The sequence below is a fragment of the Berghia stephanieae genome, chromosome 7, assembly GCF_034508935.2.
Source record: "Berghia stephanieae isolate SIO BIC M18660-M18661 chromosome 7, UCSD_Bste_1.3, whole genome shotgun sequence".
NCBI lineage: Eukaryota > Metazoa > Mollusca > Gastropoda > Nudibranchia > Aeolidiidae > Berghia > Berghia stephanieae.
Window position 1 is genome coordinate 58,307,689 of NC_088366.1, and position 22,500 is coordinate 58,330,188.

The window sequence follows — 22,500 nt, forward strand, 5'->3', positions numbered from 1 at the left end:
CATTGTGTACGGCTCGGCTATACTGTTCCTCCTCCTACAGCGAAGAAATATCAGCGAATACAATAATATTATGTAAAAAACGAATGTCGTCATTTATTTATTTATTGATGTGATTGGTAGATAGCGAAACCGTGGTCGTCATGGCGTGAAATTTAGTTGTTTTTTTTGCTGGAGTGAACTTAGCTGTGTTATTTATTATGTAACCGGCCACAATAATAGGGAATGAGATTAGCGGAAGAGTAGCGTCCCTTGATTGGACGTCACCCATAGTCTGTGACGTCAACGGCGGAAAAGTTTTTTAGAGAAGAACGTCATGTTGGTTGTGCTTCCGCGAGGACGAGAGACGCATGCGCACAACCAACATGACGTTCTCTCTCTAATAACTTTGCCACCGGTGACGTCACAGACTATGGGTGACGTCCAATCAAGGGACGCTACTCTTCCCCTAATCTCATTCCCTATAGAACGTGTACTTGTTTCCCCTCAGAGAAATGAATCACCTCTCATTTTACTAACTTTGCTGATTGATGTGCTGTGGTGAAATACTTAGGTCTTGGACTCACAGAATGGCATGTATTCTTAGGTTTTAGGGTTCGAGTCCACGATTAGGTGCGTCGATGGTGTGTGCTAAGTGCATCCTTTGTCCACTCTGTACTGATTTTGGTTGTTGGATTTCAAATATGGCCGAAAGTACCTTGTGATTAACTGATATCCTTTCCAAAGAAGTAGCTAGCAATCATTTTTTATTGTCTGTTCAACAATGTTTAGATAAACTACTATAAACTAGGAAAAAATTATGATAGTTTTGAAGGACTCCTTTTTTCCTCTACTTTCTTACTTTCTTATCCGAACCAGCGACCACCTGATCTCTAGCCCTTCGGTCTCTTTTTTTCCCTCAAATTTATCATAATAAGGCTGTTAAAATGTGTTCCTTTATTTAAAAGTGTTTTACACTAAATATTATTTGTAGTATTTGCTCTAGGAAGGTCAACCATTATTTCTTTCTCTCCTGAAAGTCAATGGCTTATAAATTGTTTATAAATATGTAAGAGATTTCTTTAACATGACAGCATATAGCTAATTCTAACGAATAGGCCAATACAAATTGTCTTCTTTTTAAATTATTTTTGCCAGACATGTAAATTCAACAGGGTGTTAATCCCTAAAACGTGCAGGTATTGATTTTTCTACACATGCCTTCTATTATAAATAGAATGTGTGATTGTCGCGTTCCGTTGTTGAGCTCATGCAATTAGCGTGTTCGAAAGGTGATAGATGAAACGACAAGACGTCATAGATTAGGGGTTTATCCGACAGCGTTTGCACTTCGACATTCAGACCCAGCGAGCGGCGCATAGTAGAGTCCTTGGAAAAGGCTCTTTACTCACATTAGCCTCAAACTTGCCAAAAAAGTCTTTCTAAAATGTGTCAAATTTGATACGTTATGAGAAGTTTACTCTATCTATCTATCTATCTATCTATCTATCTATCTATCTATCTATCTATCTATCTATCTATCTATCTATCTATCTATCTATCTATATATCTATCTATCTATCTATCTATCTATCTATTCAACTATTTATCCATTTCACTCTTTCCCTACTTTGTGTTCTGACACCCAAGCTATGTCCTGTCTCTCATCGTGCTTAGGTGTGATATGAGTACGTTTACAGCATTATCTCTGTCGGAAAAAAAATATTTGTAATATCGCTTAACAGCCGTCATATCTTGTTCTACATGTTTTGTGTTGCTGTTGGTCAGCAGCAGCCTCTTATGGTTTTCACACTACTATGTTATGACGATCGGCCCAATCAGCAAAGTCCGGTCCGCATTCGTGCACCGTCACGAACCCGCCGGGTAGCATCGTCACAACACACCGTTTGACTAGATGCTCTGCCTTCTCGGGTTCTTGCCCACAGCGGGGACATATTGGACAGGTAGAAAGACCCCACCGATGAAGCGCACTTGCCGTTAGGCAGCTCCTCGACCTAAGCCGATTCGCAGCCACCCAATGTCTCCTCTCACTGGTATCTTCTCACCAAGCTTCAGCGACCCTTTTGCCAATCCCTATTCGAGGAAGACTGATTTTTTGGCATCTTTTTTTCTTCTTGTATTTTCCCAGACATGCCAACTAGTACGAAAAAATCGTAAAAATACGAATTTTTGGCTTCAACAATAGAAATAAATAGACATTTTTGATTCATTACAATGTGATAAAAAGAAAACTTTGATGCCACAAAGCATATATTCAGGGTTTTGAAAGCATATTTAATACTGATTAATGTAAAATATTAATTTGTAAAGTTAATTATAGTGACTTCTATTTCTTCTCTCTGAAAACTACGATTTTTTTACATTTCAAGTTGGCAGGTCTGTTTAATTTCTTGCTTTGTCTGGCACTGTATCATACATAATTTATTTTGTCAAATTTAATGTTTAAACTAAACTCTGCTTGCTTGATTTTTGTCGTCTCCAACATGCACTAGCGTGTAGTTTGTAAACAGTTCAGACACGAAACTTAAGACTGAGGGTCTATTTGGTTGGTGTCTTCTGTTGACCCAAGTCATGACGGCCTGACGAGTGTTTTAACGAAATTTTCACAATTCAACTATTTAAAAATTTGGCCAATTTTTTTAAAAACTTCAAATTATATATATCGATAGATTAAGATGGTATCAAATTTATTTGTCAAAAAAGATTCAAACTTGATAATCAAACTTCTCATAAGGTATCACATTTGACACATTTTAGACTTTTTTTGGCAAGTTTGAGGCTAAATTCTATGGTGGATTTTTTTTGAAGAAAATGTTTTATGGCCAAAATATTTTTTAAAAAGTTTTTAGTCAGTACAGGACAGTGTTGTAGAGGTTGTAGCTAGCGTGACAACGAGATATGTCCCGTTTTACAACTGAGTTTTTGTTATTTTCTATTTCTGAAAGACGTCATTGTTTTATTTATTTATTTATTTGTTTCTGTTTCTTTTTGTTCGATTCTTTCAAGGTCATTTCTTTCACTTTTTTTTCTATTTACAAAAGTTTATTTTTTTTACATCGCTTAGTTTTCGGCCGTACTGAATCTTTTAGTTTTTTACCTGCCCTTAGATTTATCACCGGACATTTAGAGCTTTGTGTATGTTTGTTATTTCCTGGGCATTTTAAGAGCAGTTGCAGTTCTATCGTTATGTCCTAAATAGTTCAATTCTTACATGGTTTGTATGAAACTTTTAGATGATCTCAAACTAAGTACTTTGGCGGTGTGCTCTTGGAATCTACATCTGTTCCCTATTTGGTGAACTAATTCCCCTTTGTCTTACTTTTTCTTTTGTGCTTTAATTGTAATTCTAGCACTTTTTACTATCCCATTTTCTTCCTTTTTAATGGCGCTGATATAACCTTAATGTGTTGCAAGCGACGTAAAACCCTTAAAAAAACAACAAAACAATTACATTGTTTGATTGTGGCTAACGTGACCACATTTATAGGTCTGATCGCCGAATGCACCGACGGACACATTTTTAAATTGTTGTCATGGCATTCATTTTGAGTTATTTGAGAATGTTTGGATTATGTCTGGATGTAATGTGGTTTAGTTATATGACACACGAATTTGGATCGTAGAATAATAATAATAATAATAATAATAATAATAATAATAATAATAATAATAATAATAATAATAATAATAATAAATAATAATAATAATATAATAATAATAATAATAATAATATAATAATAATAATAATAATAATAATAATAATAATGATAATAATAATAATGATAATAATAATAATAATAATAATAATAATAAATAATAATAATAATAATAATAATAATAATAATAATAATAATAATAATAATAATAATAAGCATATTTATATAGCGCCTTTTGTCGAAACCTCAGAGCGCTTTAAAAAAAAATCAACCAAGGTATCAAAACAATTACGAGCATAAAAGGGCATCAATACATCATCAATATAAATGTCACATACAATACATTTAAAATTCAATTAAGTAAATATTTCCTGAAAAGATGTGTTTTCAGGGCTTTTTTGAAAATGTCTATTGAGCTCGAGAATCTCACAGATAGAGGGAGATCATTCCAAATCGTGGGTCCGAATTTCATAAGAGACCTATCACCAAAATATTTAAGTTTAGTTTTAGGAGATGTTAACAGTTTTGAATTGTGGGATCTAAGATTTCTCAGAGGTACGTATGGTTGGAGTAAGTGTTGAATGTAAAGAGGGACAGAAGACTCAAATACACCAGGGCTATTTTATATTCAATTCTAGCCCAGACTGTGAGAAAAGTGCGAATAATAATCACTCCGCCCCCCCCCCCCCCTCTCTCTCTCTCTCTCTCTCTCTCTCTCTCTCTCTCTCCCTTATCTTTACTCACGTCACCATATTATTATTGATGAGAAATTATGAGCACAGTCCGTGATTTCATTACGGTGTCTGGTGAGCCGTCCGTTTACCTCTCCCTCACCCCCCACACACACCCACACATACATCACACACACACACACACATATACACTGACACACAAACACACTCCCACCTAGCCCCACACACAAACACGCACACACACACACACCTACCCCCCCCCACACACACACACACATACACATACTACCACACACACACACACACATACTACCACACACACACACACACACATATACCACACACGCACCTACTTCCCCCCCCCCCACCCCCCACATACACGCCTATTCCGCCCCCCCCCCCCCCTTACATACACCCACATACACACACACACACACACACATACACACACACACACACACACACACAAACACTCTTCCCCGTTTCATCACTCTGATGCCTGGGGTACTTTCTTTCTTCCATTCCAAAATGTCCATTCAATTCAATGGGGTGAATCGAGTCTTGTCATTGCTGATCATAAAACGTCCATAAATTACGACCAGCTGTCTTTAAACCGTATAATATCACATAGGGATGAACCTGAAGATCAACGCATAGAATTTGAGTACTACAAGTAAATGCCTTCGGTCAAGTTTGTGAGTTTTGATTCTTAAACTTCAGACTTTCAAAAAATTGGTCATTTGTGACCCTTCGTCTCGAAACGGTATTATGTCGGAATGAATTGGATCCCGAAAAGTGACTTTAGAATTAAATTGATAGTAAATACCAATTTTTTGAGATTTTGGATTGTGAGAAATTATCTTCATTCTGTAACATCTCATCTCATGTAGTTCCATATCTGAAGCAGACGTCGGAGGTCATCTTCCGCCAAGCTGATCTATCTCTTGCCAATTCTATTAAAGCAGCGCCACCTTTCTCAGCTTCATCTGTCCAAGTTCTTATCCCTTTCAAATACGTTATTCTTTGTCTTCCTCTTATTCTTTTTCCATTCATCTTTCCAGTCAAGGCGAGTATTTCCAAACCAGGGTGGCGGATAATGTGTCCTAAAAATTCCATTTGGCGTTTGATGATTTTTGTTATCAGTGATCTTTTTCTGTTTGCCATTTCTAAAATTTCTTCATTTCTTTTCCTTTCCATCCATGACACCCTCATCATTCTTCTGTAAAACCACATTTCCACTGCCTCCAGTCTTTTAACCATGGTCTTGTTTATGGTCCAGCTCTCACAACCATATAGCAGCACAGACAGTACATAGCAATCCAGGACTTTGATTTTTGTTTTCATGCTAATATTCCTGTTTTTCATAATTGTATGCAGCTGGTTGAATGCATTCTTCGCCATACCTATTCTTTTCTTTATTTCACAATCTGATTTTCCATTGGATGTTACATTGAAGCCTAAATATTTGAAACATTCAACTTGTTGTATTGTTTGTCCTCTGCTGTAACATAACAAATCGAAACAAACCCCAAGTTTCATGTTTTTGTCAATAAATTCAATTTTTGGCACCCAAGTCATCCGGACATAATACCGTTTAGAGACGGTGAGTCACATTTTGACTTTGACCAGCTAACTGCCGTACTCTGGGAAAAAAATGTAATTAATTTTTTTTTTTTTTTTTTTTTTGCAATATCGACCGATATAAATGACCCTCGTCTTGGCAAATTTAAATACTCTCAAACCTGGGACTTTTAAAAAGCAGTTCAAGGAAGTCACGGGTTATTGAATTGACAAGATGAGGTCTTTTTAATAGATCGATATAGTGAAGGATGGCCAAAATTTTTAAAACATGAATTCGGAGGTTTAATGCATAGTCTGATAAGGTATTATATTTAGCGTATTCAATTTGGAGGTACCGTACCGGAAGGACTATAAATTCTTGCGACTCGTTCAGCTTCACGTTGTGATTCTTGTGAATTTTTCTGAATGGATATTGTGTTAGATAGACTATCTAATTATAATATGTGACCCACGGTCTCTAAACGGTATTATGTCGGGATGACTTGGGTGCAAAAATTTGAATATATTGACAAAAACACGAAACTTGGGGTTTGTTTCGATTTGTAATGTTAGAGAATGAAGACAATTTCTCACAATGCAAAAGCTAAAAATTGGTATTTACTATCTATATAATTCTAAAGTCACTTTTCGGGGTCCAATTCATTCCGACATAATACCGTTTCGACACGAAGGGTCACATATGAGAAAAGTGTGTATGGTTATTGATATTAGATATTGGTTATAGTTTTATTATGTTTTGATTAAGTTGTTATCTTAGATAAAACTTCATTGTGACGTGTCGCCTTTATTATCTGTGATTTTTAAAATATCAAATGTATAATAAATGCTAATCTTGTCGTTAATGTAAATCTCTGTTATAATTATACAGAGGATGTCAAGTAACAATAAACACTCGTAATTATAGACAAAAATGTGAAAACTATTTAGACTCGAGAACAGAAGTTTTATACAATAAATAGTAACGGGCATTAAAAATGTGAAAACTGTTTAGACTCGAGAACAGCATTATATACTATAAATAGTAACGGGCATTAAAAATGTGAAAACTATTTTGACTCGAGAACAGAATTTTATACTATAAATAGAAACGGGCATTAAAAATGTGAAAACTATTTTGACTCGAGAACAGAATTTTATACTATAAATAGTAACGGGTATTCCGTTTGGTTCGGATTTATCATCTGTTACTGCATTACGGCTATGGCGAGTAATGTTTCAATGCTGAAGGAAAGACCAAATCGTCCATGATGGACGTGGAGATGACAGTGGAATATCCGGATGTGTCAATGCCAAAATTGACATCGCCTTCGACAACATTATTGACAACAGCAACATTGACAACATCAACAACAGCAACGTCCTTGCCACACTCGGATGCCTCCTCCTCGTCGTCATCACATCCTTCTGATCGAGTTTTCCAGTTCAAGGCTACTCCCCACAACAACAACAACAATAACAACAACAGCAACAACGATGATGATGAAAACAAAGACAGGGGCGTTGGCTGTGAAGGCAAGGTCATCAACAGCAGCTGCAGCAGCAACAGAGACGTTTCTTCAACTTGTAAGAAAAATCATAAAATTTTCAAGAAGCCTTTCTCATTACGCAAGGCATTCAAATGGAAGAAATCCTCCTCCTCATCCTCCTCCTCCTCCTCATCGTCAGCCGATAACGCTGGCACGAAAACAGTGCCTCCTCTTCAACAGAACGGATTTAAATGGTTTTCGTTCAGTAATGATAATAAAATCAATAACAACAATAACAACAACTTTAATCACAACGGCACCGGAAATAATATAAATGGTTACACCACAAGTCGAATTAAGGAAGGCAGCATTAGTACCAATCTTCACCATTTCGATTTGACCGGAAGTAATGGGGATAAAAATAAAATCAGTTCTATTTTTGGCAGCCAGGAGTCCATCGATAGTCAGTCTAGCACAAGAAAGAAAAAACGATTTAAACCGTCTTCATTCTTATTTTCTTTCATGTCTACCTCTAACAATAACAAGAGTAAGAACAACAGTGACAACAGCAGCAAATCTAGCTTCCGCAGCGGCAGCAACAAACTGTCCAATATTATTTTAAACCACAGCTCTGATTCCTACGTCAGGTTTCGTGTTCCCAGAACCAACGAGCATTCCATGGATGATAGTATCGACGATGGCAACGATGACAAAACAGACGATATTGATATAGATTACGATAGCGACGATTTTGATTATAACGATGACGATTATAACAAATTCAGGAACAGTTTAAATTTAGAGCTTCGTCACCATTCCAAAGAAAGCACGTTTTCCAGATCTTCCAGCGTTTCCGATTTTCCCAAGCACAATCAGTGTTCCCTAATCACAGCCTCATTACATCCAGAACAACCTCCAGTGTCATCATCAGTTTTGTCAACGTTTTCATCTACCTTATCTTCACCAATCCCCCCGCCTCTCACTTCATCCTCTTCGTTCAGCCATTTTGTCCTCAAAAACTCGACCTCAATTCGCTCCTCTTCCCCTCCTTCACTTATAAGTGATGGCCGAAAACAACAAGTAATCAATCAGAATGAAAACACTTTAATTCAGCACAGTTGTGACAGTAACCATGAAGTAAGGGCTGTTCAAAGATGTAGTCAGTCTTTCAATGGCGTGAGTCATTATAAAAAGGGGAATGGAACGTGTCTTCATAATGACGACGTTTTTGAAAGTGTTTTTCGTCTTAATTGTAGTAGTCGTCATTGTGTTTGTGAATTATCTCAAAATCAAAATAGAACTCGAAACAAAGATGTAGGCAATTCGTTGAAAGAAAAAAACATACATAACAGTAATGGGGAGATTGAAAGCCAGGGGAGTAATTGCTTTAATAGACATAATTGCAAGGGAAAATTTCACTACGACAGCGATATGGAGAACAATGGTGGAGAAAGCTTTGTTGAAAACGTTTCTAATATTTTAAGTATGGACGGTTTATGCCTTGAGAACAGTAGCATTGTCAATAACCAACCGTTTCACCAACAATCAAATGGTTCCGATGATAATGATAATTGCATTGGTGGCAGATCTTGCCGAGAGAGCAACGCCATTGTCAGAAAAGGTCAAGGACACGAACATGGCTACCTTGTGGACAACGCGTGCCTCGAGAACAATGACTGTAACAATGGCGTCAATGAAGATTTATTGTTTAGGCAAGATTTCGGCTGCCATCATGGAAGTGATGATATTCATAAGCAGCAACACCTTCATTATCATTCCCATCATCATCCTTATCATCATCATCATCAGCATCCTCGTTATCACCCGAACTCAACCATTTTACGCCCAGCCCGACTCCTCCATGCCAATAAGGATACTAACCAACCACTATCGGTCTCGTCGGGTTTTGTTGACCCCCGTGGATCAGATGGAACCACGAAATCGGTATGTTTATCACACGTTTTGTTTGTTTTTTTTTTTCTTTTGTTTATCTTAACCTCAGGAATGGGAGACATCCAGTGTTTGTCGTCACTTTGCCATTTTAGATTTATCTCCATCCTTTAAATACGACAATATTATCACACGTTTTTAATTATGCAAATAGAAGCGGGTTTAGAAAAAAATTATTATACTTAAATGCAGGCCAAAATCTGAACATCTCAACAGTTCATAGTAGGTACTACTGCATTGCAGTTCTTACATCAACGTGTTTGTATGTGTTGTGTGTGTGGTGTGTGTGTGTGTGTGTGTGTGGTGAGGAGGAGAGAGAGAGAGAGAGAGAGAGAGAGAGAGAGAGAGAGAGAGAGAGAGAGAGAGAAACAGACAGAGAGAATACGTCAATGTCGTAAATTCAATTAAACTCGATTGGCTAAATTCATGAGTAGCCATCTTGACCTTTGACTTTTTCACCTTGGCAGTCTCGGAGATTCATAAAGCTAATTGTTATGGGTGTCGTAAGGGCTTACCTAGACTTGTGCGTATATAAGTATACATTTTTTTTTAAAATCATAATCAGGGGCGTGGCTATATTGGTTGATTTGGTGCCTGGCACCGCACCATCTTTTAAATATTGATGACATCATTTTTTAAAAAAATGCAAAACTGAGAAATATTAAATACCGCTTCTTACTCTTTTGAGGAAGTCTTTTCTTTAAATTCTTTTCTTTCTGTTTGTATTTACAAATATAGCATGTTTTAAGTAATTTTATTCCGATTCTGGCACCACCTTATACTGTAAGCTTGCCACGCCACTGATCATAATATCAAAAAAGCTCATGTTTCCTAATGGTACAAGAAAGCGTGTACGTAACTATGCCCGTGTTGTATTTCCTATAATATGTCTATCTAGTTATAGTTTACCGTCCATCTCGGGTTATTTACCAAAACGCTTTTCCATAATTGGTTGGGTAATGGTAAAAGGGTAATGGTATTACCCGAAGCATGTTTTGTATTAGGTTGCAAGATTTCCAAGATCATTTTCTCTCCTTTGTTCCTCGGATTTCTATAGATAGTATGCTCATAACATTGCCATCCGGAAGTATAACGGACCAACATGTGAGGCTATGTGGTCTAGTAGTATGACACTCGATTTCGGATCGGAAGGTCCTGGGTTCGAGCCTCGCGCTCGGCGCATAGTTGAGTCCTTGGAAAAGGCTCTTTACTCTCATCGTACTCAGGTGTAAAATGAGTACCTGGCCGTTAACAGCGTTGTCTTTGTCCGAACCCCCCCCCCCAAAAAAAAAAACAAAAAAAAAAAACAAAACAAAGGGAGACGTATACGGAACTGTTACTGACGTCATTGCATTAGTCTTGAAATAGCAACCACTTAGATAGATAGAGCACTTCAAAGACAAGGTCGATTTGCCTCCATCTGGCTATCACCAATACTCACCATGCAATACTCACCCTTATCGTGCTCGCTGATCGGACATGTCTTCATTCAACCTTCTGTCTACCTGATCGATGTCAACATGCTCTCTCGGAAATTCTCATCATTATTTATTTACACTCCTAATTTACTTAACCCCTCCCCTTCCCCTTCCCGTCCATACACCCTCCCCCCCCCCCCCCCCCCCACCTCGTCTTTTCAACAAAATGCTGGGTTCGCCCGTGTCTGCATGAATTTTACGGCCATTTACGTAAGGGGGAATTTCCATATTTCATTATTACATATTGCATCAGGGCAAATGCCGGTCAAATTATGGTCAGACATGTTGAAATTATTGCACTACTATTATCGCCTAATATAATAGTGAATAGGAAATAATGAATTTATATAGCGCCTAAACATCCACGTTAATCGTGCTCTGCGGCGCTTTACATAATCAAAATGAGAGAGAGAGAGAGAGAGAGAGAGAGAGAGAGAGAGAGAGAGAGAAAGAGGTTTAGCTAGAAAGGGAGAGAGAGAGAGAGAGAGAGAGAGAGAGAGAAAATGGGGAGAAATATTTAGTTAGAAAGAGCAAGAGGAAAAAGTGAAGGAGGGAGAGAGAGAGAGAGAGAGAGAGAGAGAGAGAGAGAGAGAGAGAGAGAGAGAGGAGAGAGAGAAAATATTTAGTTAGAAAGAGCAAGAGGAAAAAGTGAAGGAGGAGAGAGAGAGAGAGAGAGAGAGAGAGAGAGAGAGAGAGAGAGAGAGAGAGAGAGAGAGAGAGTGTGTGTATCTCATGGCCTTGGAATAATAATACATGGAAGGTAAGCGGCTTCGTTCGCGAGGTCGCAAAGTTGATGCCAGTGGGCGGAGCTTAGCCGCCATATTGAGAAGACCAGGAAACGATTGTTTATCATAGAAACTATAGACTTGAGTGATGGAAATCATCTTGTGTTGCCGATTAAAACACTCACTTACTAAGGGAATTTAGTCATTGTGATGTTGTAAAATACCTTGCAAAGGCAATATTAATTAAAATATTTTCTTCGTTCAATTCTGAAGCCAAAGCACTATCACTACGCACGGTTCGATTTCCTTTGCTTGTTGGTTATGACATGAATAAGGAAAAAGGGAGGAGTATGAGTAAACACTTGTAAAATATCAAGCAACCGCACAGAAAGTAATGGAAGTGCAAGCTCGAATTAAAGATATCGAAAAATAAAAAGTGGATCCGGTCGGAATCGAACCTGCGTGTCACGAGACGGCATATTTCGCTTGGCCAAGAAGAGAGAACAGCAAGTAGATCATTCGGTCATCCGCTACCAATCTTACTGGTCGCAGTGGCTCAGTTGGTTAGAACGTTGGCTTCGTAACCAGAAGGTCTGGGGTTCGGTTCCCGGCCGCGTCATGCTCGTCAAAAGCAGAAAACCCCACATGAACCCAACCACAACCGAGCTATTTCGGTCAAGGACAAGGGCAGAAAGCAGACGTTACAAAAGATAAGGGGGTAAAAGTAGAAGAAAGCATACATCTCCTGCAAGAATGCAGGAGGCCCTCCCAACCACCCACCACTTTTAGCTGACTCTTACAGCACAAAGTTTCGGGGTAGGAATCACATTAAAAATCAGGCCACCACTACGACTACACGACCACAATTCTTAATCCTTTCACAGCTAGATTAGATTTCACGTCAAATACGAGTCGATCCTGTACAGTTTTCATCACAGATTAGTCTAAAGCGCGCTCGAGTCGCATCACATGGACTATCTCTATGTGAAACTGCATAAGTCAGTCATGTATAGACAAAAGTACGTTTGGTTTTGGTTCAACTCAAACCTAGCCATGAAAGGGTTAATGGTGACAACTTAAAATGTGGACGTACCACTGCAGCTATAGCAGTAGTAGAGTAAGCTACCCAATTGCTGCTGGGTGGACAGGGGGAACCGGATAAAAATTCTGGCTGCAAAGGGACTCGAACCCGAGACCTTTGGCGTGACAGTCCAATGCTCTACCAATTGAACTAACGGGACCCCCGCTACTAGAGCTATGAATTACCATAATTCATCAAAAATTAAGTCACAAAATGCTATTTACATTTTATATTTATTTGTGTAAAGTGACAAAAAAAAAAAAGACATTATTACACAAAATATCATGGTCACACAAAAAGGTTCATTGTTTGATCATAATTCAATAAGATTTCAAAATAAAACAAAAATCCCAGCAATTTCATTACTAGTTCATCATTAATAGTTATTACAGAAGTCTGTTATGGCGAGACTGGATTTTACGTCATTCATCATTCAATCCTCTACAGTTCAGAAATTAGCCCCTGTGATGCGACTCGAGCCCTCCGAGTGCTCGAGGTGAAAGCTGTAGCGGATGGAATGATGTTTGACGTGAAATTCAGCCTAGCCAGGAAAGGGTTATACTTATACACAAACATATTTGCCTCTTTAAAAAAATCACACAAGTTAATAATGACATTGTTAATTGTTACTGCCCTGTAAATAAAATAAATTTGTTAAGAACTTGACGGCTTTTACACATTAGCTTCTTTTTCAATTGTTCAGTGTACAGTTTACCAGCATAGAAATACCTGACCTGAATATATTTCTCAGCTATTGCTTTTAGTAGAAGAATCAAATGATTCTCAATCCCCTCATGATCAAACATATGGGAATGAAATAATGTAGAAAAAACGGGTTTATTGACGAAAGACTTCATGATGCTTTGCAAAAGCTTATGGCAATCATATCGATTGAAATGAAAATGATCTTGACCTACAGTTGCAACATATTTTCTGAAATGCTTTTCAGAAATTAAACAGACATCAATAACACCCTTAGAAGGAATTTGCAACCCTCCTTTGTTCTTAAGAGCAATCAAAGAATGTATGTCAGATAGCTCATTTTCAACTAATGCATTTGAACACTGTTCACAAAGAATTCTTTGTTTCAATTTAAATGCAACAAATCCAGCAATGTAGACGACAATTTTATTTGAACAAGTGGACAACTGATCATAGTTTACATCAAAATCAAATGAACTACTGCTACTGATATCACTACTTTCACACACCTCTTCAGACAAGACTCGGTTTGTTGATAAAGATGCATTGATTCGAATCCCAGAAGGTACATCACGGCTTAAATTCTCTCGGCTGGAAACACTTAGAATGGGTACGGATTCCAGAGGCAAACAGTTCCCTCTTTTCACTTCTTCAATTTCATTGTGCGTGAGGAGTTGCTTGTATGCTTTTGAGAACTGACTAGCTGTTGGATTGTTATTGCAGCCTCCCATACTTCTTACCTTACCAAAAAAAAAGTTCAATGTGATCTTGACTAAACTTGTAGGTCAATAAAAATTTCATACATGAATCTTCAGACATTACCAAACGTCTGTAAATGGAAATAACACTATCAATACAAACAAGAAAACCAAGAAAGCCAGTCTTTCTTCTACTGGAAACAAGAGACATACCATTAACAGATAATGTCATGGACAAAATATATTTTTTAACTTCTGAGAGAAAATTTTCAGTTGCTTCAAAATTACATTTACTCAATGGGGATTTCCATCCAAATGCCTTCATATTTCTAGAATTAAGGATATCAAACAAACAATTAAACATTTTCAAAAACTTAATAGTTGCCTCACATCCTTCAAAACCAGGGATATTTTCTTTAAGACAAAATTCAAGAGAAGAAGAAACTGAATCACTAAGAGTTTGAGCAGCTAATTTTACATTCATTTTTTTCTTAAACCATTGCACATGACTTGCTTGTAATTTATTACCCAGGTGCAATCCTTCTCTTTCTTGTAACTCATGTAATAGTTCAATATAGTCCCATTTGATAAAATCATTACCTACACAAAAAGACTTTTTTTCTGCAAAAGTATTCCTTACCAATTTCAACATATGACAGGCATCAAGAAAAACATAAATAGGCGAATCAGTAACAGGATGAGAAAAGTATGGCTTTATTTTATCACTATCTACAATTACACCAAGAGACTTCAACATAGACATATTTGATGGACAACCGTCATGTGTGATTGACACTATCTCAACACCTACTTCATGCAGTTTTTTAATACATGAATTCAATAAATTTTTTCTTTCCACCCCATTCAAACCATCTAATAAAAAATACCCAACAGGCAATTTCCAACTGCTATTTAAGCATACTATCATAAAAGTTAGAGCTTCCTTTGCTACGGGAAGATTATCATCATCAATTCCTGTACCAACATCCACATAGCCATGATACTTGCTGCCATCCCATTCCACATGTTGCCTAATAGACATTTCATCCATGACAAGATTACATAGAAAAGGTTTTGCAACCTTTGACAGTTGTACAATATTGGAAAGAAAAGTAAAAGCTGATTTAGTAAAACCAGGTGACCCATCCACAGTTTTATACCACTTAGAAATAGTTTTTGGATGAGGAAGACAAGTATCAAAAGCTTTTCTTACATATCGATAAGCTTTAGGGGAGTAAAAATGCAATGTCATAGCAAAACTTCTAATTTCTGGAGAATACTTAACAGGTACAGACATATTTTCCATCTTCGCTAATTTCCGTTTCAATAAATCACCAACCCCACCCCACACATCTTTCTAAAATATCTACACTAGAGTCACTAATCATCTTTTTGTTTCTAAGCTCCATTACTATACTTTTTAAGTCTGCATTTTTAAAAATTAAACGTCTTTTCGACTGCTGAAGCATTTTAATTTTCTTTCTGCATGATTCTAATTTATGACTTTTATCTTCTAGAGCTCTTTTAAAATTTTGTTTGGTTGGTGTATCAACACTCGTAGAAGTAGAAGGGATAGCAAGATCATTTGGCAATGGAGCATTACAGTTGTCTGAATTAGAAATGGAAGGGGGAGGCTCTCTTTGAGCTGGCGGTTTTCTAGCTTTGTCCCCCGAATTTTGATAGTAAGAAGGAAAAGACAAAAAGATAGTAGGTACTGCACCTTCTCTCAATCGAACAATATTGACAGAAGTTCTGTCAATGCATTTCTCCTCAAAGTGGACAGAACAGACAACAGTATATTTGGAGGGAATAAAATTTTCCCTTCTTATGGAATTTATCCACAGCTTTCTCCGCTCTTCATCCTTGGGGAATCTGAAAAAAAACAAAACAACAACACATTGTTGTCACTAATGTCTTAAAATAGCATTACAACATTATTGGTCACCTGGTAACATTCTTACTGTGACTGAGTGAGAAACATGGGTGTGCTATTCTGTGTGGTAGCAAACCATTTGTTCGAATAGCACTGTTGTTGATACAACCAAGTGTTAACCTTTCATAGCTAGTCTGGACTTCACGTAAAATATCTTTCGATCCTCTACAACTTTCACTGAGATATGAGTCCTGTGATTCGCATCAAGCACTAGAGGCACATCACAGGGACAAATCTCTACGTCAAAACTGCAAAAGACAGTCATACATCGACAAAAGTAGGTTAGATTTCCGTTCGGTTGAAATGTAACCTAGCTGTGAAGGGGTTAAAACAAGGCTATTTTATTTAATGCACACATAAGGTTGGGAAATGACTTTTGCATATCAACAAGACCTTGTTGCTTAGCAAGTAATGTAATCCTTTAGACGTATGATCATAAATGTTTTAGTTAGCAATAAAAGAAAAGTACTCACTTGTGAAAGGTGATTCCTGTACCCTTCTCCCTCTCAGAGCGATTGGTGCAGCCAAATGCGCAACAAGCAGGCATCTTTGGTTATTCCTGTAGAACACAATGAATAATTAATATGGTTCAAAAATATTTTCCAAGAATGAGTGATAGGTCAGTGTGATGAAAATGTACAACGAATTCTTTTAGACAGAAGATGAAATAAACGTTAGATAGTAAAATCCAACCAATCTTAAGCCTTTTACGGTTAGGTTGGATTTCAACCGAACCGAAATCTAACCTACATTTGTCGATAAATGACTGACTTTTGCAGTTTTCACGTAGAGATTAGTCCCCCATTTTGAAATTTGATGCACACATAGACAGCAAATGAGTTGGTACTTTTCATCTCAACAAGACCTTCTTGTAGTCTTGTAGCTGAGCAAGTAATCCTTTGGACGTATGATCACAACAGTTAGCAAAAAAAGAAAAGTACTCACTGATGGACGGTGATTCCTGTAACACTATCCTTATCACTGCGATTAGTACAGCCATATCATCTTTGGTTAGTCCTTTCGAAGTGACTTTTCTCACCCCCCGGATGCTAGTCTTCATAATAGTAGTCCACAATTGTTGTATGTTTAATCCAAAGGTTGTAATGCAGTAATTTGTTAAGTTTCTTGTCACAAGTTGCACAATTTAAAAAAAAATCAATCAAATCCAAATCACAAAAAGCCGGCGACGTTTTTTTCGGGAATCCAATCGGCCGGGGGGGGGGGGGGGGGGGGGGGTGAGAATACAGGCAGCCTAGTCCTTTAATTCCTGTAGAACAAAATATTTTCCAAGAATGAGTGATAGGTCAGTGTGATGAAAATGTACAACGAATTCTTTTCGAGAGGAGATGAAACATTACTATTAATGTTAGATAGTAAAATCCAACCAATCCTAACCGTCCAGCTTCAGCTAGAGCCAAACCAAGGCCAAGGGTGACGAAACAGTCTCTGGTCATCGAGAGTCAAAGGCTTTCCGTCAGTAAAATAATGTCGATCTAAGACTAATAATAAATATCGCCTTTACCATATACATCCGATAACTAAAACAAATGAAAAAACGATTAGACTAGAATCTATACTTGCTTTAAGAAAATCAAAGTGGCTGAAAACTGAAAGTGAAAGTGAACGTGCCATGCCATAGCCACATCACATTCACAGGGAGAGATATCTGAATTCGACTCAACTTAGCTATCAAATAGTTTTATTTCATCTTTAAACATGATTTAACTGATAAAACGTATTGCAAACATAATTATGAAACAAATTTAAGGTTGATACTTACTTGGAAGGAAAAACATCCACTGACCATCTTGATTCGGATGTCCACCGATGAGTGAATCACCGTAACTACGGCCGTAACGCAGGAATGTTTTGGTATTCCCAATATGGCGGAAGCGGCCAACGGTTGGCTTCAGTATTATGACGTCATCTTCCTTCCATCTATTTTTATTCCAAGCTCATGGCCTTCTAGATAAGGACTCCAGGTGAATTGTCTGGCCATTACCACTTATAGAACCAAGGTCAAGGTCAGGTCAGATGGTCTGGATTCCAGAAATATTTCGGAGTCTTTTTTTTCTCTCTCTCTCTCTCTCTCTCTCTCTCTCTCTCTCTCTCTCTCTCTCTCTCTTTCTTTCTTTCTCTCTCTCTCTCTCATCACTATCGGCCGTCAATAATAGACGACACCTAGATAACCACGCCTCTCGGACAGTCCTCATAATGGAAACAAAGGTACTGATTGGTCGACATAGCATGAAAACTATACAGGTTTTTCTATGTTTAAGTAAAATACCCACTGTTCTACCGCCATATCAATAGAGAACCAACACAGAAAACATTTGAACAGGACCCCTAGTTTATCGCAAAATTAAATACTTTCCGCTAAATATAACAGGATCAGCTACCCATCATTCACTGCTGGTTGGACAGGACAGGAGGGTCAGAAAAAATCTCGACTACACTGCACCAGGGATCGATCTTGGTCCCTTTGCGGGTGAAGCGAGTGCTCTGCCATAAATGAGTTATCGCCCCCCACACCCCCCCCCCCCCTTTACTGGAGATAGATAGCTTTGTTACAAATGTGACCCTTCGTCTCGAAACGGTCGTATGTCGGAATTAATTGGACCCCGAAAAGTGACTTTAGAATTAAATTAATAGTAAATACCAATTTTTTGAGCTTTTGGATTGTGTGAGAAATAAATTGTCTTCATTCTCTAACATAACAAATCGAAACAAACCCCAAGTTTCATGTTTTTGTCAATAAATTCAATTTTTTTTGCACCCAAATCATCCCGATATAATACCGTTTCGAGACGGTGAGTCACAAATGCGATGATGACATAAATCATCCTTACAACAAGAAAATAAATGATCATCATATAAAATATTATCTCACTGTGTTCTTGTCATTGAAGATCGATCGGGTTTAGAGCAGACAGAAGTGGACATGGGTTGGATTGGGTGCTATTTATTATTATATTTGTTTCATCATTCCTCCCCCTCCCCCCCCCCCCCCCACCCACTCTTCTCACATTATCAGAGTCTATAGATACTTGTAATTATTTCCAGCCCCAGCTGCGAACAATTCCATCATCCCTGTCATTCGTTTTTTTTTTTTTTTTTTTTGTTTTGTTTTGTTCTTTTGCTTTAAAAAATTTCTTAGCTCCCCCCCCCCTTCTTTGTCTTTCTTCTCTCTCTCTCTCTCTCTCTCTCTCTCTCTCTCTCTCTCTCTTTCTCTCTATCTATCTATCTATCTATTCCCTCTCTTTTTTCTCTCTGTTGATTTTGTTGAGAGTTGTTTGGGGGAGGGGGAGTGAAATGGGGGTGGGGATGGGAGTTGCTGGGTTTTTAAAAAAATGATTGTGATTTAGTCTTCATTTCTGCCTTAATATACGACAAAACATATCTAGTTATATCAGTTTGCTCAGAAAATATTTTAAAAAGCCAAATTATCACAAAATCCACGAAATGCGCTCAGAGTTCCTTCTAACCCTCTCTTTACCAACTACAGGAAAATCGTCACATTTGTTACGATTCCAACAACATTCAATTTTCTTTTGTAATCACAAAATTTGAAGATTTAAAAAATAACAGTTATAAGAACTAAATTCTGCGTTGTAAGTGTAGATATTTCTTTCTTTTGAGTTTAAGGCTTAAAAATCAATTTTTGTGTTAGATGGGATTGATTGATGTCTAGTGGATAATCGTGAAAAGGGTCGGCAAGGAGAGAGTTCAAATGAGTCCCAAGAAAACACCAACGCTAATCATGTAGGACGAGACTTGACGCCTTTAAACAGTGACAGTGCAATTACAGGTTAAGTACTTATTTTACTCCTGAATACAGTGTGAGAATGTGAGTAAAGAGTTTATAATTACACACGACCAATAACAGAACTCGAACTGGAGATCTACTGGTCTGAAGGCGAGTGTCATAGCCCAAGACCGCAAAGCCGCACTTTAAATGAAACATGAACCAATTAAGATTACCCACCAAATTGTCACTAAGTAATTCAACTTAACCCTCTCCTTACCAACAATTGGAAAATCGTCACATTCGTTACGATGCAACAAAACAATTTTATCATTTTGTGTACCATAACATTGAACGAAAATATTTTGTTATAGTTAAAAAAAAAATTGACACTGTGATGTAGAGCTCATTTTTCTGAACAATATTATGTATAGAATGTACTTGTTAATCTTCTGTTTGAGTACGAAAAATTTGTTTTTGTGTTGGTTGGCTGTGAAATTTTGGGAAAATTCTGAAAATCTCTGGTAAGGAGAGAGTTAAACCTAAGACTTTTTCAAATGATCTCAACTCGTTAAAATCTCTAATGAAGTCTCGGGTTGGAATCTTTTTGACAAATTACAGATCAAGTTATCCGATCGATATTTTATGAAGTCAAATATTTATCTCTCTGGCCAAAATGGAGAGAGAAAAAAAGTGTTTTGTTAGAGTGATGCATCCAGTCTACGTGATTGTCTGCCCTTTGTCAACAAAGCCCCTGAATAATCGCATTTTTCCCCTCCAAGAGCGAATCACATTTTCATCCTACCATCCATTGCCTCTCTCTTCAACCCCCCCCCCCTCTCCCTCTCTCCCCCCGCCCCCCCTTTTTCGCCGGCCCCCATCACTCTCATTATCTACCCTATTTTTTTTTTTTTTTATGTGTCGACACATAATTTAGATCATCAACGTCATCTTCATCGTCGCTGTCTGTTGTCATTTTATTATCGATGCCAGTCAGCCAAACTAACCCAGGGTCATTGGCTGCCAGTCAATTCAGTAGTAGAATGCGGCTTTCGGAACAGAGATATGACACGTATAAATCACAGGCAAAATGTATAAAATACAAGATGCTCATTGAGAATTAATTAATCATTGGCTGCCAGTCAATTCAGAACAGAGAAATGACACGTATAAATCACAGAAAAATGTATAAAATACAAGAAGCTCATTGAGAATTAATCTTTGGCTGCCAGTCAATTCAGAACAGAGAAATGACACGTATAAATCACAGCAGAATGTATAAAATACAAGATGCTCATTGAGAATTAATCTTTGGCTACCAGTCAATTCAGAACAGAGATGTGACACGTATAAATCACAGCAGAATGTACAAAATACAAGATGATCATTGAGAATTGATTAATCTTTGGCTGCCATTTAATTCAGAACAGAGATGTGACACGTATAAATCACAGCAAAATGTATAAAATACAAGATGCTCATTGAGAATTACTCATTGGCTGCCAGTCAATTCAGAACAGAGAAATGACACGTATAAATCACAGCAAAATGTATAAAATACAAGATGCTCATTGAGAATTAATCTTTGGCTACCAGTCAATTCAGAACAGAGAAATGACACGTATAAATCACAGAAAAATGTATAAAATACAAGATGATCATTGAGAATTACTCATTGGCTGCCAGTCAATGCAGAACAGAGATGTGACACGTATAAATCACAGCAGAATGTACAAAATACAAGATGATCATTGAGAATTAATCTTTGGCTACCAGTCAATTCAGAACAGAGAAATGACACGTATAAATCACAGCAAAATGTATAAAATACAAGATGATCATTGAGAATTACTCATTGGCTGCCAGTCAATGCAGAACAGAGATGTGACACGTATAAATCACAGCAAAATGTATAAAATACAAGATGATCATTGAGAATTAATCTTTGGCTGCCAGTCAATTCTGCAGTAGAATGTTGCTTTTCAGAACAGAGATAACATGACACGCGTAAATCACAGCAAAGTGTGTAATATGATAACAACAAGAAATGAAGTGAGAAGAAAGGGCCAGAAGACAACAGAGAATAAAAACTTTGCGTTGATATTTCATTCATACCACACTTTATACTTAGAAGGTTGACAGAAGCCTGGGGAGATGTTGCTGTTGGTACGGGACCCTTTGTAAAGCGCTTTGAGCACGTTTAATGGATATTGCTCTATTTATAACCTCAATTCAACTTAAACATTTTCCATGTAAATGTGTTCCTAAATGTTAAACCTTAGATATACCCTAATTCTGATGATCCGTTTGTCATACCTTTTTTTAAAAAAAAAGAATATTATTATGAGGAGAAGTTATATTTTTTTTCTTCTCTGTCCCAAGCTAAAACTTAAAACCCTTTACCATGTCATGTCTACTACTACCACTATCACGGTCACCTCCACGACCATTAACAGTAAAGTCATTGTCATTATTATCATCTATCATGAGGTAATGATGACATCCTAGAGAAATACACACTAATCATCATTGCCATGGTCATCACCATTATCTATATTAATATTAACAAAATCATAATTTATCATCATCATATATGCCTGTATCTCAATAATTGACGAACTTTCGATATAATGCAACGTTGCGGTAAAAATATATTCTACCAACATCATTGGTGCAGTACAACCTGCTGTTACTGCTGTTTCATCATCGTTATCACCGGCATCATCATCATCATCATCATCATCATCATCATCATCATCATCATCATCATCATCATCATCATCATCGGCATCATCA

At 37.3% G+C, this 22,500-nt stretch overlaps 2 protein-coding genes across 2 annotated transcripts in view; one reads left to right on the forward strand and one right to left on the reverse strand.

Annotated features, from left to right (window-relative positions):
- LOC144977565 (uncharacterized) overlaps positions 1-22,500 on the forward strand; it is a 422,942-nt gene that overhangs the window by 301,703 nt on the left and 98,739 nt on the right.
- LOC144976136 (THAP domain-containing protein 1-like) lies at positions 15,358-17,102 on the reverse strand. The gene is made up of 3 exons (XM_078920316.1): positions 16,905-17,102; positions 16,433-16,518; positions 15,358-15,898 (listed from the first exon to the last, which is right to left on the reverse strand). The coding sequence occupies exons 2-3, from the start codon at positions 16,504-16,506 to the stop codon at positions 15,358-15,360; spliced, it is 615 nt and encodes a 204-aa protein (XP_078776442.1). The 5' UTR covers positions 16,507-16,518; positions 16,905-17,102.

What these genes read in the sequence shown, in the direction of transcription:
- LOC144976136 (XM_078920316.1), bottom strand. Translation starts at nt 16,506, where the DNA reads ATGCCTGCTTGTTGCGCATTTGGCTGCACCAATCGCTCTGAGAGGGAG. An exon ending in ACAGGAATCACCTTTCACAA is followed by an intron (nt 15,899 to 16,432) that starts GTGAGTACTTTT and finishes GTTTTTTTTCAG; the next exon opens with ATTCCCCAAGGATGAAGAGC.